The 20375-nt window shown below is 44.0% G+C and overlaps 1 protein-coding gene across 1 annotated transcript in view; it reads right to left on the minus strand.

Annotated features, from left to right (window-relative positions):
* Positions 1 to 20375, minus strand: part of agmo (alkylglycerol monooxygenase) — a 50378-nt gene that overhangs the window by 7397 nt on the left and 22606 nt on the right. The window contains exons 6-12 of the mRNA XM_030073173.1: positions 19370 to 19436; positions 19011 to 19076; positions 17316 to 17395; positions 16724 to 16858; positions 14210 to 14326; positions 10324 to 10406; positions 9597 to 9702 (exon numbers count right to left, since the gene is read on the minus strand). Of these exons, the coding sequence (XP_029929033.1) occupies positions 9597 to 9702; positions 10324 to 10406; positions 14210 to 14326; positions 16724 to 16858; positions 17316 to 17395; positions 19011 to 19076; positions 19370 to 19436 (654 nt within the window). The remainder of the gene's footprint in view (positions 1 to 9596; positions 9703 to 10323; positions 10407 to 14209; positions 14327 to 16723; positions 16859 to 17315; positions 17396 to 19010; positions 19077 to 19369; positions 19437 to 20375) is intronic.

The raw sequence follows: 20375 nt of genomic DNA on the forward strand, positions 1-20375 counted from the left end.
GGTCTTTTTGGTCCCAAAGACCCTCGTCTGGGCTCGACAGGGACTTTTCAGTTAATCGCGAACATCTGGAGTCCCACAGGTCGCCCGTGTCATCCATAACACCTTTACAGGAGAGGAATTTTTTGGTAACAGCTCATTAAACGTGCACTTTGTAGGACTGTGTCGTCTCGACGGACAAAAAAAAAAAAAAACATGGAATATGCATGTAATGTGATGGCTGAGTCTTTGCGGTTCTCATCATTGGTCCCACTCACACCCTCGTCATTGAAACAAGAGCAAAACGTGTGTATTGGTTGATTAGGATCCCCATGCAAAACATAAAATATTAAATCAAGTTAAAACCAAACCATCGAAACCTCTTGAACGTCATACAGGTGACACGACAAAAACGACAATTAACAAATCCACAAAGTCAAAAAAAAAAAAAAAAGCGATAAAACTGTCTCATGTTGACCACTTAGCGTTTGGAAAGGGCTCGGTGCAGCGAGTTATCTGCACATTTCTCTGTGAAATGTCAGCTTGCTTGTCATCCGGGTGATCGATGGAGGAAGGGAATGCCACACTGCAAAAACTCAAAATCTTACCAAGATTATTTGTTTTATTTCAAGTCAAAAATGTCTTATTTCTAGTCAAAATATCTCATTACACTTAAAATAAGACATGATCACCTCAGAAGTAAATTGTTTTTAGACGATTTTTTTAGACGAAATTTTCTTGTTTCATTGGCAAAATTTGCCAGTGGAAATAAGTGAAAATTAGCTAGAAACAAGAAACACATTTTGCCAATGAAACAAGCAAATTTTCACTTGTTTCAAGCAAATTTTCACTTGAAACAAGAGACAATTGTCTAAAAACAAGTTACTTCCGAGGTGATCATGTCTTATTTTAAGTGTAATGAGATATTTTGACTAGGAATAAGACATTTTTGACTTGAAATAAGACAAATAATCGTGGTAATATTTTGAGTTTTTGCAGTGCAGGCTGTTGTTGCTCTGGAAAGCACAGTTTGTTCTGAGTTGTGAAAAGAGGAGAGGGCGGCCATCATTTGCATGGCGGGTGGGATTATGACGGCTGCTTGTGCTGGCAGGAACGTAGAGAAAAACAACAACATCTCGAGATTACAAATCTGAAAACTGACTTAAAAGGTGCTGAATGTAGCAGGTTTGTCATTTTACATTGTTTTATGTGTTTTTGCTGTAAAAAATGAGGCCGTATTCGACATGAGCGGTCACTTCTTATCTCCTACCTGTGATGCTGTTAGTGCAACTTTGATAAACATGTCTACATTACAACCTGTCCTCCCTCCAATCACACCACATGCTTTTGTTTTCTCCTCAAATCGCGCACTTCCGTAAGTACACTTAGCTGACAGTACACTTACCGGCACATTGCGCGAATTTCAACAGTGAAGGGTGTCTCAATTGGCGCACTTCCCGTTGTGCACTTACCGGAAATGACGATCCCACAGTCGGCATCAGGCAAGCCGACCGCGGCCGGCCCGCCTGATGCCAACCGGAGCCGCGGCCGGCTTTGGTTTTCGGTGGTAAAGTTATCCAGAAGTAGACGCGTACACATCCTATCTTCAAAATAAAAGCATCACCACTGCTTCTAAGGTATTAGAGTTTTATTTTTTGTAAACAACCGGAAGTGACTGCACTTTGCACAACCGCCAGCTTGAGAGTTATCCGAAAACGTCGAAGCAATTTTCAAAACAGACGTTATTTGGACAAACTGACCACAAATTTGGAATCTACGTAGTAATTTTCAAGGTGGAAAAAAAATTAAAACTTAATAAAGTGACATATTAACAGTCGTAAAACGAAAAGTCAACTCAGGTTTTTTAGGTAGCTACTTCTGGTCAGTGGTGCCGTTGTGGTGTCCATCGTTCCACACTCAACTTTTTGACCGTTTTGAGTGGACATCCGGGTATTTGCAGTGCACTGCATTTTGTTAGTATTTTCAGTGTGAACGCACTTAATGCACTCAAAATACTCAGTGTAAGTGCCAGTGGCGGATACAGAACATGGCTAATGGGTGGGCCTAAAAAATTCTGGATGGGCCTGTTATTTCATTTTGTTTATTTTTTTAGATAGACATGTATAAAATGATATGATGAAAGAAAAAAAAACTCTCGGTAAACGAGCCGAGAGGTTGTAAACGAGCATAAAATACACGTTGGAAAAAGGACATTAAAACATTTATTTATTTAGTTAGTTATTTTTTGGTCTTGAATCTGATAGGGTGGGCAAGCTGTCAATCTGGGTGGGCCTACGCCCATCCAGGCCCACCCGTAGACCCGCCTCAGGTAAGTGCAGAAGTGCGCGATTTGAGACACAGCATTTGGATTTACTTAAGAAAACAGCGCCCTCTGCTTGTTTTTTGACTGCACAGCATTCTGCCCCGGGGTGCCATGGAGCAGATTTCCTGACAAAACACAACCCTGATCTCTGAAAAATGGATGTGATACCAATTCACTGATGCAACACAAACCAGAGGACGAGCTCAATGCGGATCAGTGTTTCTGACAGCGACTCTTCCCAATTTCGCAAAAAACCTCAGTCCTGACGTCTGTCCAAACCTGAAGCCCCATCGCTCACAACGTCCTGGCAGCGCGGGACGTTTTCCACCGCGCTCCATGCGAGACGGCTTGGACGATTGCGCAAAAAAGGAGCAGCAAGAATTTCACTTGAGTACAGTATCAGACAAAAGGAACGTGTGATTGTCCGCCAGGAAGCCAGAGAGTGTGACAGAGAGGAGGGGAGGGAGGCCGGGACAGAAACTGAGAACGTGGTGAAAGCCTGCGCCGCAATAAAGCTCCCCAGATTAATCCACTCGGCTTTCATCTGGCGCTGCACCGACACATGCTGCAGCGACACTCTCACAGCTAAACATTATGGAAGACTGTTATCGTCGGTGGTGTTTTGAATTTGCGAGCGGGGCTTTATTATTACGGTCGTGTGAAATCTGATTTATGTGCATTTTAGAGAGGGGGGAAGTCGGTTTGTCAGAAGAAATGCATCACCAGAACGGCCGCGATCCAGTTCAGTCCAGTTCACATGCCGGCCCGGGGAGGCCCGCGTCGTAAAAACGGATGGCTGTGTTGTTTTACGCTCGTGAATTAAAGCACAAATAGGAAGACGCATTCAAAAGAAAGTCAACGTTGGCCTACGGAGTAAACCACACCGACGCCAAACTAAACGCCGCCAGAAAAATCCTCCAGAGGCCAATTGCCGTTCGCTTTCCATAGCTTTACCTGGCAAGCGGTTTGACAACATAAACCAAGCGGTTACTCTTTGACGGGCACGATCCCCTGCACACGGAGTGATAATATTTCACACTGTGTACCGTCGACCACCCCGCTGTTTACTCCAACAGAACAGTCCTACCCAGCACTTCTCTCTCTCTCTCTCTCTCTCTCTCTCACATCTCTCCATTTTCTCTCTGGGAGGAGATTTCCTTTCCTTTCCTTTCCTTTCCTTTCCTTTCCATTCCTGCGAGCTTTCAGATGATGTCACCCCCTCACCGAGTTTCCATGGCTCCAAACAATCCCGTTAACCTCAAGCGCTGTTGCTCGCCACCGCGATTCCTGCCCCCCCCCCAACCCTCCCCACCAGAAAAGGCCGCCAACCCCTCGCACCTGAGACCTGGCGGGTGGAAACGGACGCCGTCAGATAACGGCGACCTCTCACCGATCGCTGTCTTATCTTTACGTTCATGGTTTGGTCTCTGACAATGGCTGGAACAGTGGGAAAAGGGTGTGTGTGTGTGTGTGTGTGTGTGTGTGTGAGAGAGAGAGAATCACAGTGTTCGCAGTGAAGTCAGGTGTGTGTGCAGGAGATAAAGCTGCCGAGCGCCGAGGTCAGGCTCTCGTGTTTGACGTGAAATTCATAATATTGTTTTGACCTCCTCCCGGTCACGGGATATTTATCTTTCCCTCGAACGTCGGGACACGACGTCAGATCGCTCTCTGAGAATGGAAAACACTATCGGAGGGGAGATGAAAGCTGGAAAATGAACATTATCTACAAGAGAGTCCTCCTTTTTAAATTGGCATTATGCGGATTTGAGTCTGCGTCTCGCGTTTCACACTCGCATGAGCTAATATTTACTTATCTCAATTATACAGTAATCGTTAGTCTGTCTCGAGAGCAGAGCAGATAATGTGACATGTTCTCTTCTTCTCAGATTTAGTTGTTGGCACTTCTGCTTCGTCTGGTAATTGATAATGGCAGCTGACAGCGGAGATGGCAGGGAGAGGAGGCGCGCAACAAAAGACCTGGTGCTGGACTCAAACCCTGAACATTGCGATTACATGGCATGTGCCTCCGAGAAGCGCTCTCGCAACCAAAGACAGGTGGATTTTTATGAGCTCTCCTCTTAAATTACTGGGACTTCACCAGTAGTTATAGGGGGCCGGCCCACTGAGAGAGCAGCTCCCTAATTACTGTGGGACGCACGGAGGCCGAGCTCGCCTCTGCAGCACGTTTCCCCGTGCCTTCAGGCGGACACAACCATGTGTTACATCATTACAAGGCTGCACACACACACACACACACACACACACACACACACACACACGCAGAGAGAAATGTGTACATGGACACACACAACACACATGAGCAACACACATTTTCTCTCAAACATAACCTTTTGAAGACGAATATGCACTGGCACACACTCACACACAGCAACACACACACATACACACACACACACAAGCACAGCAACACACATATCTTAAAGGGAACTACTGAGTCCTGGTTTATCCTGCAACAAACATCAGAATCAGAATCAGAATCAGAATACTTTATTGATCCCCAGGGGGAAATTACTTTTAGTTACAACAACAACTCCCACTCAAAGTGTAAAAGTAAAAAGAGCAAATAGTCAAGAAAAATAAAGAAAGGAATATAAATATAAATATAAATATATATATAGAATAAAAGAAAGAAAAAAATATATGTACAAGTGCAAACATGGACAGGAGTTATTGCACTATAGGTTATTGCACATAAGTATGGTATTGAATATGGATTATTGCACACATTGCAAACATGTAGTCATGATTAGGTTTTTACTGAGGACAAGAAGAAGAAGACAGAAAAAGAAGAAATAGAAGAAGGAGGAGGAGTAGAAGACTGTCATCATCATTATTATTATTATTATTATTATTATTATCATCAATTTATTAATGTCATTTTTAACTGTTTTTGATTGATATCTTTTCATTTTAGCATAACTTTTTCCCACACTAAGCCTTTCTTGGGACAGGTGTTGCAAATTAGCATGACACATGAACACTAAGATGCCAAATAATCCATAAACAAACAAACAAACAAACAAATAACTTAAATACATACGCACACCTATCCCACCTACATGTGTGTGTGTGTACTCGGGCTGAGCAATAAACTTGATTCTCCACAGCTCCTTGCATCGGTGTGTGTCATCTATGCACAACATTCTTATATGATGTTATAATATCTGCATTTTAGCGTTAAGGGCAACGTGCTAATTCTGTTTTCATAAACTGGAATGGGGATTTTGACTCATCTGAATAACACCGAGTCTCTCTGCCGAGTGATTTGCTTTCTGTTTTATTAGTCTAACCAGGGGAGAGGACCTACGTTGTGTTTTAACCTCCTTTTATACACTTTCAGTCAACTCTGTGAAGTTTTGCAATGCATCATGGGGGGTCCCGAGTCTTTAAATTTAGTGACAAGGCAGACAAATTGGCAGGAACCTGGTGCGGGAAACAAATCCGACTTCACATTTACGTTTCGTGTTGTTTCCTCGCCCAGTTGCTGTATATTTAACTGTGATTTGCACAGAACCAATTCTCAGTTGGACCTTCAGTGGAGAAGCTACGGTCGCCGGGAGATGTGTGATGCACCTGCACAGCCCCTACACACACACACACACACACACACACACAAACTAACACAGACACGCGCTAATTCATTCAAACACGTTCTCCAGTATCACTCACACAAACATTACGATCCTCACACACACAAGTGCTTGACATGTGCATAACCTCATGCAGCTCACCCTGTCCTCCGCCCGCCCCTCATATTCACACACACACACACACACACACACACACACACACACACATGGTGTTAGCAGGCCGGTGGCGTCGCTGGGAGCCACACAGGCGCTGGGTTCGGGTGGGTGCGCGGGCGGCTGGGAGCGAGAGGCAGCCCTGGTTTGCAGGTCAAGCCTGCAGCTTTACAAGGGAAATCTCCAGAGCCACTATAAATACCGCTGCGAGCTTTAAGGGTGCAGTATATCACACCGCTGGGCTTGAAGGACCACAAACCGACCTACTTTTTTTTTTTTTTTTGCAGCCCTTTTTTGTGATCTTTTTCCCCCCCATTGTAGAATCGCATGAGCCTGAATACAATTAAATGTGAATTTCCCCACCTCCATTCCGAGTGACTGTTAATTGATTGGCGCGACTTCAACCCGCCCCCCCGCCCACCACCACCACACCACACCACACCACAACAAAGAGCTGGCCGCTCACCTCACAGCCATATATCATTAAAGTACCTTCAAGTTTGGGGATTTTTTTTTTTTCTTTTTTTCTTTTATTCCCTTTTTTCTCGGAGCAAAAGGCACAAACACGTCAGGAACCATTTCATGAAATCGTCGGGGTTTTCAAATGAGCCCCACCTGCGAGCACGACGTCGATTCAGCTCAAACTGATGTACTGCCACTTGAAATGAGGCCTAATGATTCACTTGAGGAAATGGGGGCGGGAGGGGGGGCATAAAACTACAGCGCTGTCAATGTGACACAGCCATGTGGCATGTGCCGCATAAATCAAGACTTTTTTTCTCGTTTCGAAGCTGATTGGATGCGCGTCTCGTTTCGGGGGCGTGACGTTCGAAAAGTTACGATTCATCCAGGGGAGGAATTTAAAAAAAAAAAAAAAAAAAAAAACGATGGGAAAGGGTGAGAAATTGGGAGGGGGAAAAGCTCATGCTGTCTTTTTTGAACACCTGAGCGGCGCAGATGTGAAGTCGGGACAATAAAAGCGGCGATTCAGGCGCTCACGTGCGAATCTCATCAGCCGGCGCTAGTTAGCGGCAGACGGCACTAATTGGTTCCAGAAGTGTTGCTCTCATCCGCGCTGGCTGGGATGGCAGGCGGCGAGGGCGGGCGGGCGGGCGGGGGGAGGAGAGGGAGGGGGGGAGGGAGGGTGGCAGGAGGGCACGTAATGAGAGGTCAGCCCAGATCTACAGCTCGGCTGCCAGTGCCAGAAAAGCACGCCAATTTTATGGTCAATTGGGCCACGCATCTGGACTCATAGATCACACGGCTGTGGGGCCGGACTTAGCACCCAGCTCACACACATTCACACACACACACACACACACACACACACAGTGACTGCAGTGCACACAAGCACACAGTCAAAAACAGGTTACACACAGGCAAGCGTGCACACACACACACACACACATACATGCACCAAGGCTGCAGGATGTGGTCAAAGAATCGTGTAGTAATTATTGTGATATACGGGGTTCCCACCGTTCGGATTTCAGAATTCCGTCCTTTTTTCCAGATGTTAATTTATCGATTTGATTCGAAGATTTTGGCGCGGGCGGTGATTTACGCCGATCACCCCCCGTTAGCGGCGTCAGATCGCCACGTAGATGATTATCCCGCACGGCAACAAATCAGAACACGAGCGCCGACGGAGGTCTAAAGCGCCTCGAAATGTAAACGGTAAAATGTAAATCTGTACAATTTATTTCCATTCTTTATTCCAAATCAATTTGTGCAATTTCCAAAACTTACCAAGATTTAATTATTTCCCCCCCCCACACACACACACACATTTCAAGACTTCCCAAACCTGTAGAACCCTGGATATACATGAATCATATGAAAAAAGCTTTGGAAACAAAATGATGATATTTTAATGTTTTACAACTGAAGTTTTCTATTCTTGCCGTCCGACGAGCCGCAGAAGCTTCTCAATGGCGAACTCACAATTTAGTCTTCTGCAGTTTAAAATGTGTGTGTGTATAACGCAGCTTTGTTTTTAATTTGATGAATCACGCGGCTTTAGTTTGTATTTTTCCAGATATTTTATTGTGTGTTCGAACTTGGCAATAAAGATCTTTCTGATTCTGATTCTGATTGATATTGTCAGTTCGTAATAATTGAGAAACACTCATATGTACAAACACACACACACACACACACACACACACACACACACACAGGGATGCACACACGTATACGCACACAAGCAGAGGGCAGCTGCAGATACAAAAACCCTGTAACTAAACCTAATGGCAACTAATACATGAGCACGCACACACACACACACACACACACACACACACACACCAGTAACTGGAGGTTTTAAAGCTGGGAGACTCACTTTCATCAACAAACTGTGTCTTAACTGGCTAATCATGGAAAACTGGGCTAATTATAATTTTTAATTGGAGACGTGGAGGCAGGATGATAACATAACAGCTAATATGCTGAGACACCCTGGTGAGATTTTTATTGTTGTCTCACAAGAGAAAGTAGTAAGTCAGTTCAATTACTAATTTCTCAACGAGTTAATTAAAGGAAAACTCGTATTCCTTTAAATTTACATGTCTTCTGTTGAACTGTCACATGTTATTGGATTGGACAGCAGGGAAAGTGAATAAGAGTGGATTAAGTCGTGCTTACGCTTCAGCGGCTCTCTCTTGTTTTTGTTCACTCTGCGATGTCAAAACATACGAGATTCCCAGAAAAGCTTACTTCCCATTTTTCTTGGACACGAGAAAAAGATCCAAAATAAAGTATGAAAGAGCTAAGAGAGTAGTCAGTTCAGAGTAGTTTTTTTTTTTTTTAAACATTAACATATTATCGGCAAATTAATTGTGACACCTTGGTAATAATCGCCATTAAAAACACATGAAACCGCGGCGGAGACAACTGGCCGCCTCCGGTTAGAGCCGGTGTGGTGACGCTCATGTTGATGTTCCTCAAAGCCGAGACCAGATTGGCTTTTACTAAACACAACTAACATATTGGAAATCATTTTTCCATCAGCCCGTCACTTGTTTTCCTATCTGCCAATTTTTTTCTGAAGCCTCTTCCTCCTTTTGAGTTGCAACAGCAGCGTCCTTCTTCCTGCTTTCTGCCATAAAGTCATTTCTCTTTGTGCCGTAAAGCAATTTCTCACTAAATCTGGACTGGTGACAAACGTTTGAGGCCAGTAGAGGGTTAAGGTTAGGGTTAGAGTTGCTCTATTTAAAGAAATGTCTCCTAAATAATGTAATAATCTTTTTCTTAGGTTAGCCCTTATTGTATATTTTTAGTTTTTAGCCTTTATAGTCTTTATTGTATATATTTAGCTTTTATTCTACTTTATTTAACTTTATTATATGTTTCTACTGTTGCTGCTGGAACACCAGAATTTCCCTGATTGGGATCAATAAAGTATATCTATCTATCTATCTATCTATCTATCTATATATATATAACCGTATAAAGGTTCTTCATGGGTCTGAAGGCATCCACTAATTGACAGAGGTAATGCTGTGTGTTATGTAACGCTCGACGGGTCGTCTTACCTCGATGGGCACGGCGAGCGAGGGCAGGAGGGGCTTCATGTAGCCGGACCGATGCATGATCACCATGACGACGCAGCGCAGCATCTCCAACACAGCCGCCGACGGCCTGAAGAGAAGAGCGCATCACTCAGCCCAGCTCCCCCGCCCCAAATTCACCCTCTGACCCCCGCCACCTCGAGGACAGTTTAACAGGAATGTCAATCTCTTTTTTTTTTTTTTTTTTTTTTTTTTTTAATGGGAACACCTTTAATTTCCAGAGTTGATTGAGTTCAAATAGACCTGACCCTTGCCGCTTCATTGAGTCCGAGTCTGTTAGCAGGTCAGTTCCAGCGCTACATGACATTTCTACAACACGAAAGTGGCGAGAAATGCTGGAACGGTTACGACCTCGGCCGGATTTCTTCTCGCTACCGCTGGCACGGGAGCAAATTGTTCATATAGTATTTTTCTACATTCCTTGTTTATAATGTTTATATTGCTTTTTGGTACTTATTATCTGTTTATACTGTTTATAGTGTAAATTATGCTTCATATCTTGCTATCCACTTTGCTGCTGTAATACGTGAAATTTCCCCACTGTGGGACTAATAAAGGAATATCTTATCTTATCTTATCTTATCTTAAATCCAGCCACAGCCCCTCGCTCTTGTTTCCTCACTGCCTCAAATCACTACAAATGAAAAAACACAAATGCCGCTGTTGACAATAAATAAGCGAGCTGCTGTACCTCTGGTCCATGATAAAGCCCAGGGCGGTGAGGGTGAGCAGAATGTAGGCGGTCAGCGCCAGGACGGTGAGCTGGGACAGCATCTGGGGAGACGGGGAGAAGGTTTGCATGAGCGATGGGAGCTGGGAAAAAACATATTAGTATCTAAGGCTTAAATCAATACCATGGGTGGCTGAGTTATGATCACAGGAGAACGTACTGGGAGAGCGGTCGTAAACCGCGGGCCCGCTCGGGCTGTTTGCTCGACAATGCCAACCAAAACATGTCTGACCTTCAGCGTAAGTGTATTGGCACGTCGGATCCTCCAGCTCCGCCTCTAGCTTTACACTGACATGCCTAGTTTACATAGAAGCTCTAATCATCTCAGATGGGTCTTGACAGAGGACTCGACCACAGTGGAAGGGCCTGCAGTTTGAATCCTGATAGTCCCCGTCGAGCCGAGCCAAAACAACCAACATGAGAACGCCAGGCCTGTGCAGATCCTTCCTGACCTTTTTTTTCTTGCGAGCTATTTGTGCTCCGTTCAGGAACATACACACGCACACACTCACACGCACACACACACAAGCAAACGCAGGGAGCGCGGATGTATGCTGTGCAGAACAGTACGTGATGTACGGTCTAATTCATGTTCTCTAACCTACGGCCTTGGCTGAGGGCAGCAGCTGGAAGCCGGGTGTCTCCTGAGGATGCTGCGGGCTGTCAACTTTGGTTTAGATTTCTCCGACACTCAATACAGCCGCTCACAGCCAAACCTCACTGACGGCTCCCATACTGTACATACCCAGCAGGCCATATATAGTAAACATAGCATCAACCCATCAACAGGATGTAATAAAGTAGTATTTCTTTATGTTTATCCAAGAGCCATAATCCATAAGCCCCCTAAGAACCATATTCTGCGAGTTCCACACGTGGGAAAGGAGAGGGATGGTATGGCTGTGTTTTCTGTGGATCAAATAAAGGGCGTTTTGGGTCCGCTCCATCTGTCAGTATGAAGAATTTCCATCACAAGCAGCGAAATCCACCGTGGACTCTCGATGTTTGTGAAAGTCCACCGATCAACAGCGCGCTGCATTGAAGTTCAAAGGCTAGAAATACAGTTATTTTTAGCGAGAGGTGTAATGAGGTTATGTGAACCTATCTGTGTTAAAGAGCCCGGGTGGTGGGGGGATGGGGGTCGGGGGGGCACGGCGGACCAGACGTGTTTGGTCACATGATCTTTAGTTTGACTATCTCCGACCCCCCCCGGGGGAACGCAGCCGGGGCTCTGCTCGAGTGCCGTCAGGTGGAAAAGACTCATATTCACAGGATTTGGAAAAAAAAAAAAAAAAAGAAAAATGCGAGGGGAAATGTTTCATGTTTCTTTCAACGCGCTAATTTCTGGTGTGATCGAGAGTCAAATTGCAGCGGCGGACAGCGGTGGACGGGAATTAAATTTAACATCTGGTGAGGGTGCGGCGACGTCGGCGGCGGGCTGACGGTGTTATTGCGCTGTCCCCCTGAGACGCGGCACATTAACTCATTATTGCACTCATTACCACGATGATGCTGATGAAGGCTCGTCGCACATCCACCGCTGAAAAAAAGAACCCGGGCACCCATTCTGCAAAGCGAGATGAAAACTAGCTTCTTCAGAGCTGATATCTGATATTCCTAATATATTTAGATTACAGGCCTGCGCTATTGCACAAAATGTAAACTAATGAGGGCTTGGAAAAACTCTGCCTTCAAGTTTTGCCCTTTTTTTCTGGCTTATATAAGCACTTGCATCAGCTGAGGACGCCCTATAAGAGTCTATCAATGGTAATTATGTGGGAAAAAAAATAAAATAACAAAAACACACACAGCTTATTTGAGTAATTGCTGTATTATTAGGGTTAAAAACAAGAGCTCAGGCTGGAAAGTGAGGCTCAAGGCTGGGAAATGTTGAACAGATCATTGAGTATTGATCAACAACCCAATCCACTCCTGCGAACGGACGTTTTGCAATGGGACCTTAAAAAAAAAAAAAAAAAAAAAAAAAAAAAACAGGTACCTTTTGTTCTGCTGTATCAGGTTCTTTAAGGCTTTTGGCTGTGATGCTGTTTTAGATGGCAGCTGTGACGGCACAGTCAAAATGCTGTTATCATGAAAACACTAATAAAGACTTTCGCTGAGCTGTGGGCTCCCGACTCGGTCAAATTCCCCCGCTGTCTTTAATAGTTACCGCTCGGCAAACCTATAATAAAACCTACACTCTGGCCTGCTGATGATGTAATTGAAGAGTAGCTCCACTTGTTTGAAATAGCAATGTTTTCATGGCTTTGAATTAGCGCTAAGCCCATAAATTGTCCTGCAGTGTATCATCAATTGTCAAGCTAAATAAGCAGCTAGCGAACATGTGGGTATAAATACATAACAGTGGCATGATTTATTGTTGGGCCAGAGTGCTCACTTTGTTATTTTCCCTCCAAGTCCTGATTGCTGCATCCTGAAGGCTATTTGGGTTGGGAAATGGTTGACTCGACAATTAAGGCGTTTGTGTTCACTGTCGGACCACCAGCTGTTGGTGTTTCATTCGCCGAGAAGGAGGGGGGGAACCCTCGACCCTGGCTGACGTGGAGGAGGGGGGGGGGGGACCACAACTGAGGGAGCACCACGGAGGTAGAGATCACAAAGAGACAGGCCATTTTATTTGGGAGTTTGAAGGGGCTGGGCGTGACGGCACTTTTTGGCTTACCAAAACTATGTCTAGGGAAAAAAGGCTTCCAAAGATAACTGTCGAGGAGATCTGCTTTTTTTTTTTTTTTTTTTTTTTCTAAGGAGGGAGAAAGGGGGTCTTTTGGCTCGTCGAGTGGAAAATAATAGACAAAGGTTGTTCTAAAGGGGAATGCCGATCAGTCATTCTGTCATGATGTTAGACAGAGCTAGTCTTTTCCTGCTGGCTAAATAGAGGACGCTGCCTGAGCGTGGACCAGCCACAACAAACTGCATCACAGGGCGAAATAATTTAGGCAAACCAACGTGCACAGGGCTCACGGGCTCTGAGACGCAGAAACCTGGGCCGCATCGTCCCGCTCCGACAAACACCCGCGATGACAGCGGCCAAAACGCGGGTGTGTCGCCAGAAAGTTGCCAGTTTAAATCCCCAGACTGGCTGAGAAAATTAGGGCGAGGAAAGATGTCATAAAAAAAGATAATAATTAAAAAAAAAAAAACTCTCCTCTCATGGAAAAAGTAGTGTTAACCTCAGAATAAAGGTTAATAAAACATTGAAGTTGTGGATTTTCTGATGTGACATTATCATGCACTAAGATTTGAGAGTTCACCCGGTCCCAGACCAACCAACCATCCAGCAAAGTGAAAATATCTGAAAAATATCTGAAAAAGCTGCGACTCGATAAAAACGTCCACTTTGGAGGCTTGCGGTAGTCGAGCTGATGTGAGGAAGCTTTAGATCAGACGGAATCGTTTTTGCGACAGCCCTCGCCTCTTCTGGCATGACGCTGGATTTGTAAAATAATCTTCTGTAAAATGCGGATTTATCCAGGAGCACGACACGCCGAGTCGCCGACAGAGGAGGACAACAGGTGCAGCCGAGGAGCCAATCAAACAGGGCGGGAGGAAAAAAAAAAACAAAAAAAAAAAAACGGAGGTTGTGCTCTGATTGGATCGCTCCGCTTTTAAGTGTGAAAGCAGCTTTCAATCCCCGACAAATCGGCTCATTTGACTCAGGACAGTGCAGCCGACGAGCCTCTTTCTCTGCATAGAAAAGACTTTAGACTCTCACAGCTCCAACATGTATTGTTTCCCCACCCAATGATGACAATCAAAATCATTTTTAAATGAGAAATTACACATTTCAGTTTCCTATCCTTTCCAAAGTTCACGTTTGCATACGTACCGTCTTGTTTTCGAACACGTCGTGGTAGATCCCCAGCACCAGCAGGAACTGGATCACCACGTAGACTTGCAAAGACGTCGACCAGCTGGGGTTATAAGGTACTTCCTGTCCTGTAACCTGCACGTGGAAAATAAAACATGTTATACAGTGGTTCCTCGTTTATCGCGGGGGTTACGTTCTAAAAATAACCCGCAATAGGCGAAATCCGCGAAGTAGTCAGCTTTATTTTTTCCAATTATTCTAGATGTTTTAAGGCTGTAAAACCCCTCACTACACACTTTATACACTTTTCTCAGACAGGCATTAACATTTTCTCACTTTTCTCTCTTGTTTAAACTCTCAAAGTTCAAACCTTCGTAGAAAAATAAGTCCAGTATTATAGAATGAACGCATTCTGTACTGTACAGGAGACACGGCACGGAGGAGATTGATTGACAATGGACTACAGTCCCTTAGCCAATCAGGACGCAGAACACAATGCGCTGTGGAAAAAAAAAAAAAAAAAGCATGCAAAATTGCACTACACTGCAAAAACGCAAAATCTTACCAAGATTATTTGTCTTATTTCAAGTCAAAATGTCTTATTTCTAGTCAAAATATCTTATTACACTTAAAATAAGACATGATCACCTCAGAAGTAAATTGTTTTTAGACAATTCTCACTTGTTTCAAGTGAAAATTCAGTTGAAACAAGTGAAAAGTTGCTTGTTTCATTGGCAAAATTTGACAGTGGAAAAAGTGAAAATTCACTTGAAATAAGTGAAAATTAGCTAGAAACAAGAAACAAATTTTGCCAATGAAACAAGCAAATTTTCACTTGTTTCAAGCAAATTTTCACTTGAAACAAGAGACAATTGTCTAAAAACAAGTTACTTCTGAGGTGATCATGTCTTATTTTAAGTGTAATGAGATATTTTGACTAGAAATAAGACATTTTTGACTTGAGATAAGACAAATAATCTTGGTAAGATTTTGAGTTTTTGCAGTGTAAAAAAAATCCGCGAAACTGCGAGGCCGCAAAAGGTGAACCGCGTTATAGCGAGGGACAGCTGTATTCCACAATGTGTTTTTTCTTCCAGTATAACAACTGTATGCACATAAGCCCTGCATTTGTTAATTTCTTTGAATAATACAGTCAACATCCAACCAACTGCAGCTGTACTTTTCAATGCCAGCTTGCGCCCTCGTGGCTCTCTCACCCTTTTAAAAAATGACTGCAAACACGCATGAAAAGTAGAAGGGGCATTAAAAGGACAATAAAAAACAAGAATAAGACAACAGTTGCATGAAAGACATGATGAAAAGGACCATAAAGGCAGCAATCAGCAGCGAGCAGCGGTGACTCATGTGAATGCCCGGGCCTTTAAAAAGAGCAAGCGGCCTAATTTAACACGTCAAAGCGGCTGAGGGGGGGAAACCTGCTCGTGGGCATCCCGGCCAACAAAGCGGCGCTCGACGTGCTTCACGCCGCCGCGGGTCCACATCTGTCTCACGAGGCCGCGGTGCCCCCACGCGCTGTGTTCAATTAAAAGACGGGGGTGAAAATGAGCTTGTTGTCCTCCGTCTGCAAACTCATGCAGGATTCAACAACAGAGGAACATATGAATCCTTCAGCGAGGAATTCCCTGAGTCATCTGGCCAGGTTTTTTTTTTTTTTTTTCCTTTCCTTTGTGTCAGAATGATAGATAATTAGGTCTGAGGGCATTATGTTGAAACCGTGCTCTCTTTGGGAGTGAGGGAATGAAAAGCTGGCCAATCACAGATGCCTGTCTTTCATTCAAGGGGGTTTCCCAGGATCTCAGGGAACCAAACCACCACATGTGGGTCCCCCCCTCCTCACACACACACACACACACACATCCCCGACCCTGTAGGTATTCCAGCGCGCAGCTCTGCTTAGTCTCAAAACGCCGAAACACGCTCAACCCCCGTCCTCCTTGACTTGCCCTCTCGCTCCCCTCCTTTCCTTTCTCCCCCCCCCCCTTCGTCGGCCGGTATCAACACACGCCCGTCTGTGACGCCGGCGATGGGAAGCCTTTCAAGATATTTCGGTCAAATTCCAGCTCTGCTCGCATTTAAAAAAATCGCCCCGCTGAGTTTTAAGGGGCCGATTTAATTGTGAAGGCGAAGGGGAGTGTGAAGCATGGAGGAGCTAAATATGTGCCACCATCAGCGTTATTTCAAAGTTAACCGCCGGGGCACTCGACTGGAGCCTATATTTCACTCCACACACACACACACACACACATTTACACACAACGGCATGGCTTTTTGATCCCGCAGACTGTATTTAAAGACAGCGCAAGAGAACTTATTGTGCTCCCTCTACAAAGGTTTGAAGGATTTATTTGGTGTGGCAGTCCCTCGTAAAACTCGCGGAATAAGTGGATCCTTCAGCGAGGAATGCTCCTGAGTCACCGCCGCATGTTCAAAATGATAGGAATAAGGCGTGAGGGCATGAGGTTCAAAATACACCTTCTGTGAGAATGATGTCAGAGTGTTTTTTTTACTGACTTTTGGGTTTCCGCTGTGGTCGCCGACCCTCGGCCTACCGGGTTTCCAAGTCGGTCCCATGAAGACGGCGGACAATTTGTCACTGATTGTCTTGTATCTGTTGAACTTCTTCCACACGTACTTGTAGTAGTGGAACTGCAAAAAAAAAAAAAAAAAAGAAAAAAAAAGTCAAACATCAATATACAATCAAACGCTACATTTAACTGATCAATGTTAACGAAGCAGCTGCCGCGATAATTAATCCCGGGCAGAAATGTTTCTTGGCGTTCGGGAGCACATTGCTCACGCCGCACTCTGCCAGCGGCGAGGGCAACAAAAATAATCATAACATCTCCCTCCTGGCATTTGGTTTTATTGGCCTCCCTCACCTCGGCCGGGCAGTTTGTTTAAAGTGGAGTAATAATGTTTTGGTTACAAAATGGCCGCTCCGCCAGCGAGGGAAACATGAGCTCACGCCTCATCTATCGGCTGCTCTCGAGGGGTGTTTATGTTCAGATGGAAAGGGGGGGGGGGGGGGGGGGGGGGGGGGCGAGCGGCTCGAACACACGAACCCGGGGAGGGCGACGCGCCGCCGCGGGACGCCGGGACTGACCTGGACACGCAAGATTTCAAATGACCGGACGGGGTAGACGAGGCCGTAGATCACTTTGTCCGTCTCCGGGGCAAAAGTACCTGAGGAGGCAGAGAAACAGAAACAAACACCCACATATTCATTGGTTTTTTTTTTTTTTTAACTTTGCATCATGAAAAATTAAACATGCATAACTAAGAGACATCAGTCTACACTGCAAAAATGCAAAATCTTACCAAGATTATTTGTCTTATTTCAAGTCAAAAATGTCTTATTTCTAGTCCAAATATCTCATTACACTTGAAATAAGACATGATCACCTCAGAAGTAACTTGTTTTTAGACAATTTTCACTTGTTTCAAGTGAAAATTCACTTGAAACAAGTGAAAATTAGCTAGAAACAAGAAACACATTTTGCCAATGAAACAAGCAAATTTTCACTTGTTTCAAGCAAATTTTCACTTGAAATAAGAGACAATTGTCTAAAAACAAGTTACTTCTGAGGTGATCATGTCTTATTTCAAGTGTAATGAGATATTTTGACTAGGAATAAGACATTTTTGACTTGAAATAAGACAAATAATCTTGGTAAGATTTTGAATTTTTGCAGTGTATGAGCCATTTAAGTTTTTCAATCTCTTTTCTTTTTATCTGTTAATGATAAAAAGTGCATTTTGAGGTCTTCCTATGTAACGTGACGTCAGTAAAGTTTGCGCTCTTTGGACTTTAATTTCTTCTCAGTGGAAGAGAGATCAAGGCCAGGTCCTTACTGCAGCGCTGCGGGTTCGAGTCCCACCCTGGGCCCTTTGCTGCACGTCATCCCGTCTCTCTCTGCTGTCAATAAAAAGACGCGGCTCGGCCGACGGCGCTCTCTCTGCTGTTCACGGGCACATTTTCAGTCATGCCCTTAAATTTGGACTTACTTCATGCCCTTCTGTTCCCCAAAGTGGCTGTCCCGTGAGGCCCTCTGCACTGCAGCACGCTCTACTTCTCATTCCACACCGGCGCATGTGTGAATAAGTGATGTTAAGCTGCTCTTTTGACATAAAACTTTGAAAATGGACACCAGTGCCAATGGAGACTCAATGTGCCAAAGTGCCAATGTTAAATCCAGTCACTAAAGCACAGACAGTGAGAGGCGGTAATGCAGACGACCTAATGGGCCTCCACAGCTCATTGGACCAGAGCTAAGGAAAGTCTATATTTAAGGGCAAAACTCAAAACTTGCTCCAACAAGAGCAAACTTTACTGACGTCATTGTATACAATAAGACCCCAAAACATCCTAATTCAGGAAGATCAACATGCAAAATGACTTTGTAGTGGACACAGAACGGGACATAATTCACCCCAGCACGTCACCTGTCATGTTTAGTATGTGTGGTCCCTCACTTGAAGAGCCAAGTGGGTAGCCATGACAATGCAATGCACTGTGGGTAACTCCGTGTGCGGTATAAAAGGCGATTTGTGGTGCGTATGAGGATGCCTTTTCACCTAACAACGCACTAGCTGGTGTTCAACTTCTACACTTACATGATTTGAACACACTGATGTGACCTGAACACGTTATTTTCTAACACCTCAACGAGCTACAGCCACGTACATAACACTGAACCCTAATTAATATATGCTAATATTCATAATCATGTGCCGAGCCGCTCTCATGAGAGGTGACAGAGCGTCTGTAATGAGAAGACAAACCAAGACTTTTGCTTACCGAATAATCGGTCCCATATGATCAGAGCTCCGCCGTAATTCTTGTCGATGCAGTAAAGGTTGCGTCCTGTTAAGGTAAGGGAAAGTGCTTTGTGAAATGGCTGCTCAAATCACTTGAACTCCAATGGAAAAGAAAAAAAACAACAACATTAAATTAGTGAGTCTTGGGCCTGCTGGTGATATAAAGGTTGAAACCCTCCACCTCTGGGACAATTTCTGCCACAACCCGCTGTCCTGTGCTTTTCCCTGAAACAAGATCAATACAAAAAGAAAAAAAAAAAAAAAAAAAAAAAGAGACTGGGCTGCCTATTAGTATTATAGAAGGAAAAAAAAACAAAAAAAAAACAGAGCGTTCCTCACCGTGGTGGACTCTGTGATGACTCGGCGTGTTGAGGATCCACTCCAGAGGCCCAAGGTCTCTGATTAGCTGAAATAAATAAAAGCCATTAACTTAATTTATTTTAAATACAGCCAAAACAGTAAGGGTGACACTTTTAATTAATAAAATAATTTTAAAAAATGTTAAAAAATCTACTGTTTCTCTATCAACCTGCATCCAGCTCACAAAAGCTTCTACATTTGCTGCTCTAAACATTCGCCATCTGGTGGATCTTTGCTCTGCCGCTAGAACCGGGTACGTTAGCGTGAGCAGCGACTGCCGGCAAGGGTGAGCAGGCAAAAAGAAAAGAGCGCCACCTACAGAGACTCAAACTCCCATCAACAGAAAATCAGTGCATTCCTGGTTAACCATCAAACTTGAATTAAAAAATGATGCGACAAAACCATCTCACATTGAAAAACTGTAGGAATTTTTTTTTTTTTTTGGTTAAAACCATTGTACATTATATGCTCATTTAAGATTATAGTACCACTATTTCATTTTTGGTACTGCATGCTTGTTACACAGCTAAGATAAACCTTTCGTTTTCCTTTTCAGCTACAGAATCAAACATAAGAATGATAGTTTACCAATATATTACCGTAGATTATAGTTGCTGATAACACTTTTATACACTAATACTCTTCCTATTTGTTTTCGTGCATTTTCGCCGAGGTCCAGGTGCAGTGAGAGAAAAGAGCAACGGCAAAATTTCACATCAAAAGTAAAACAAATTAAAGAAAAAAAACAATAAAAACAATAAAATACAAGAATATTTGACTGGAAGTTCAGCAAATGGCGGGGATGAGGAAACGTCCCAGTGCCAGAGTGACGCTAACAGTCACACACACACACACACACACACACACACACACACACACACACAACCCACACTTTCCTACTCTAGTATACACAACCACGCAACTGAACCGTAACACAAAACTATCAAAAAATAATTGCTTTTCCGATTCCTAATCAAATAGGTCT

Source organism: Myripristis murdjan, chromosome 16 (genome assembly GCF_902150065.1).
Source record: "Myripristis murdjan chromosome 16, fMyrMur1.1, whole genome shotgun sequence".
Taxonomy (NCBI): domain Eukaryota; kingdom Metazoa; phylum Chordata; class Actinopteri; order Holocentriformes; family Holocentridae; genus Myripristis; species Myripristis murdjan.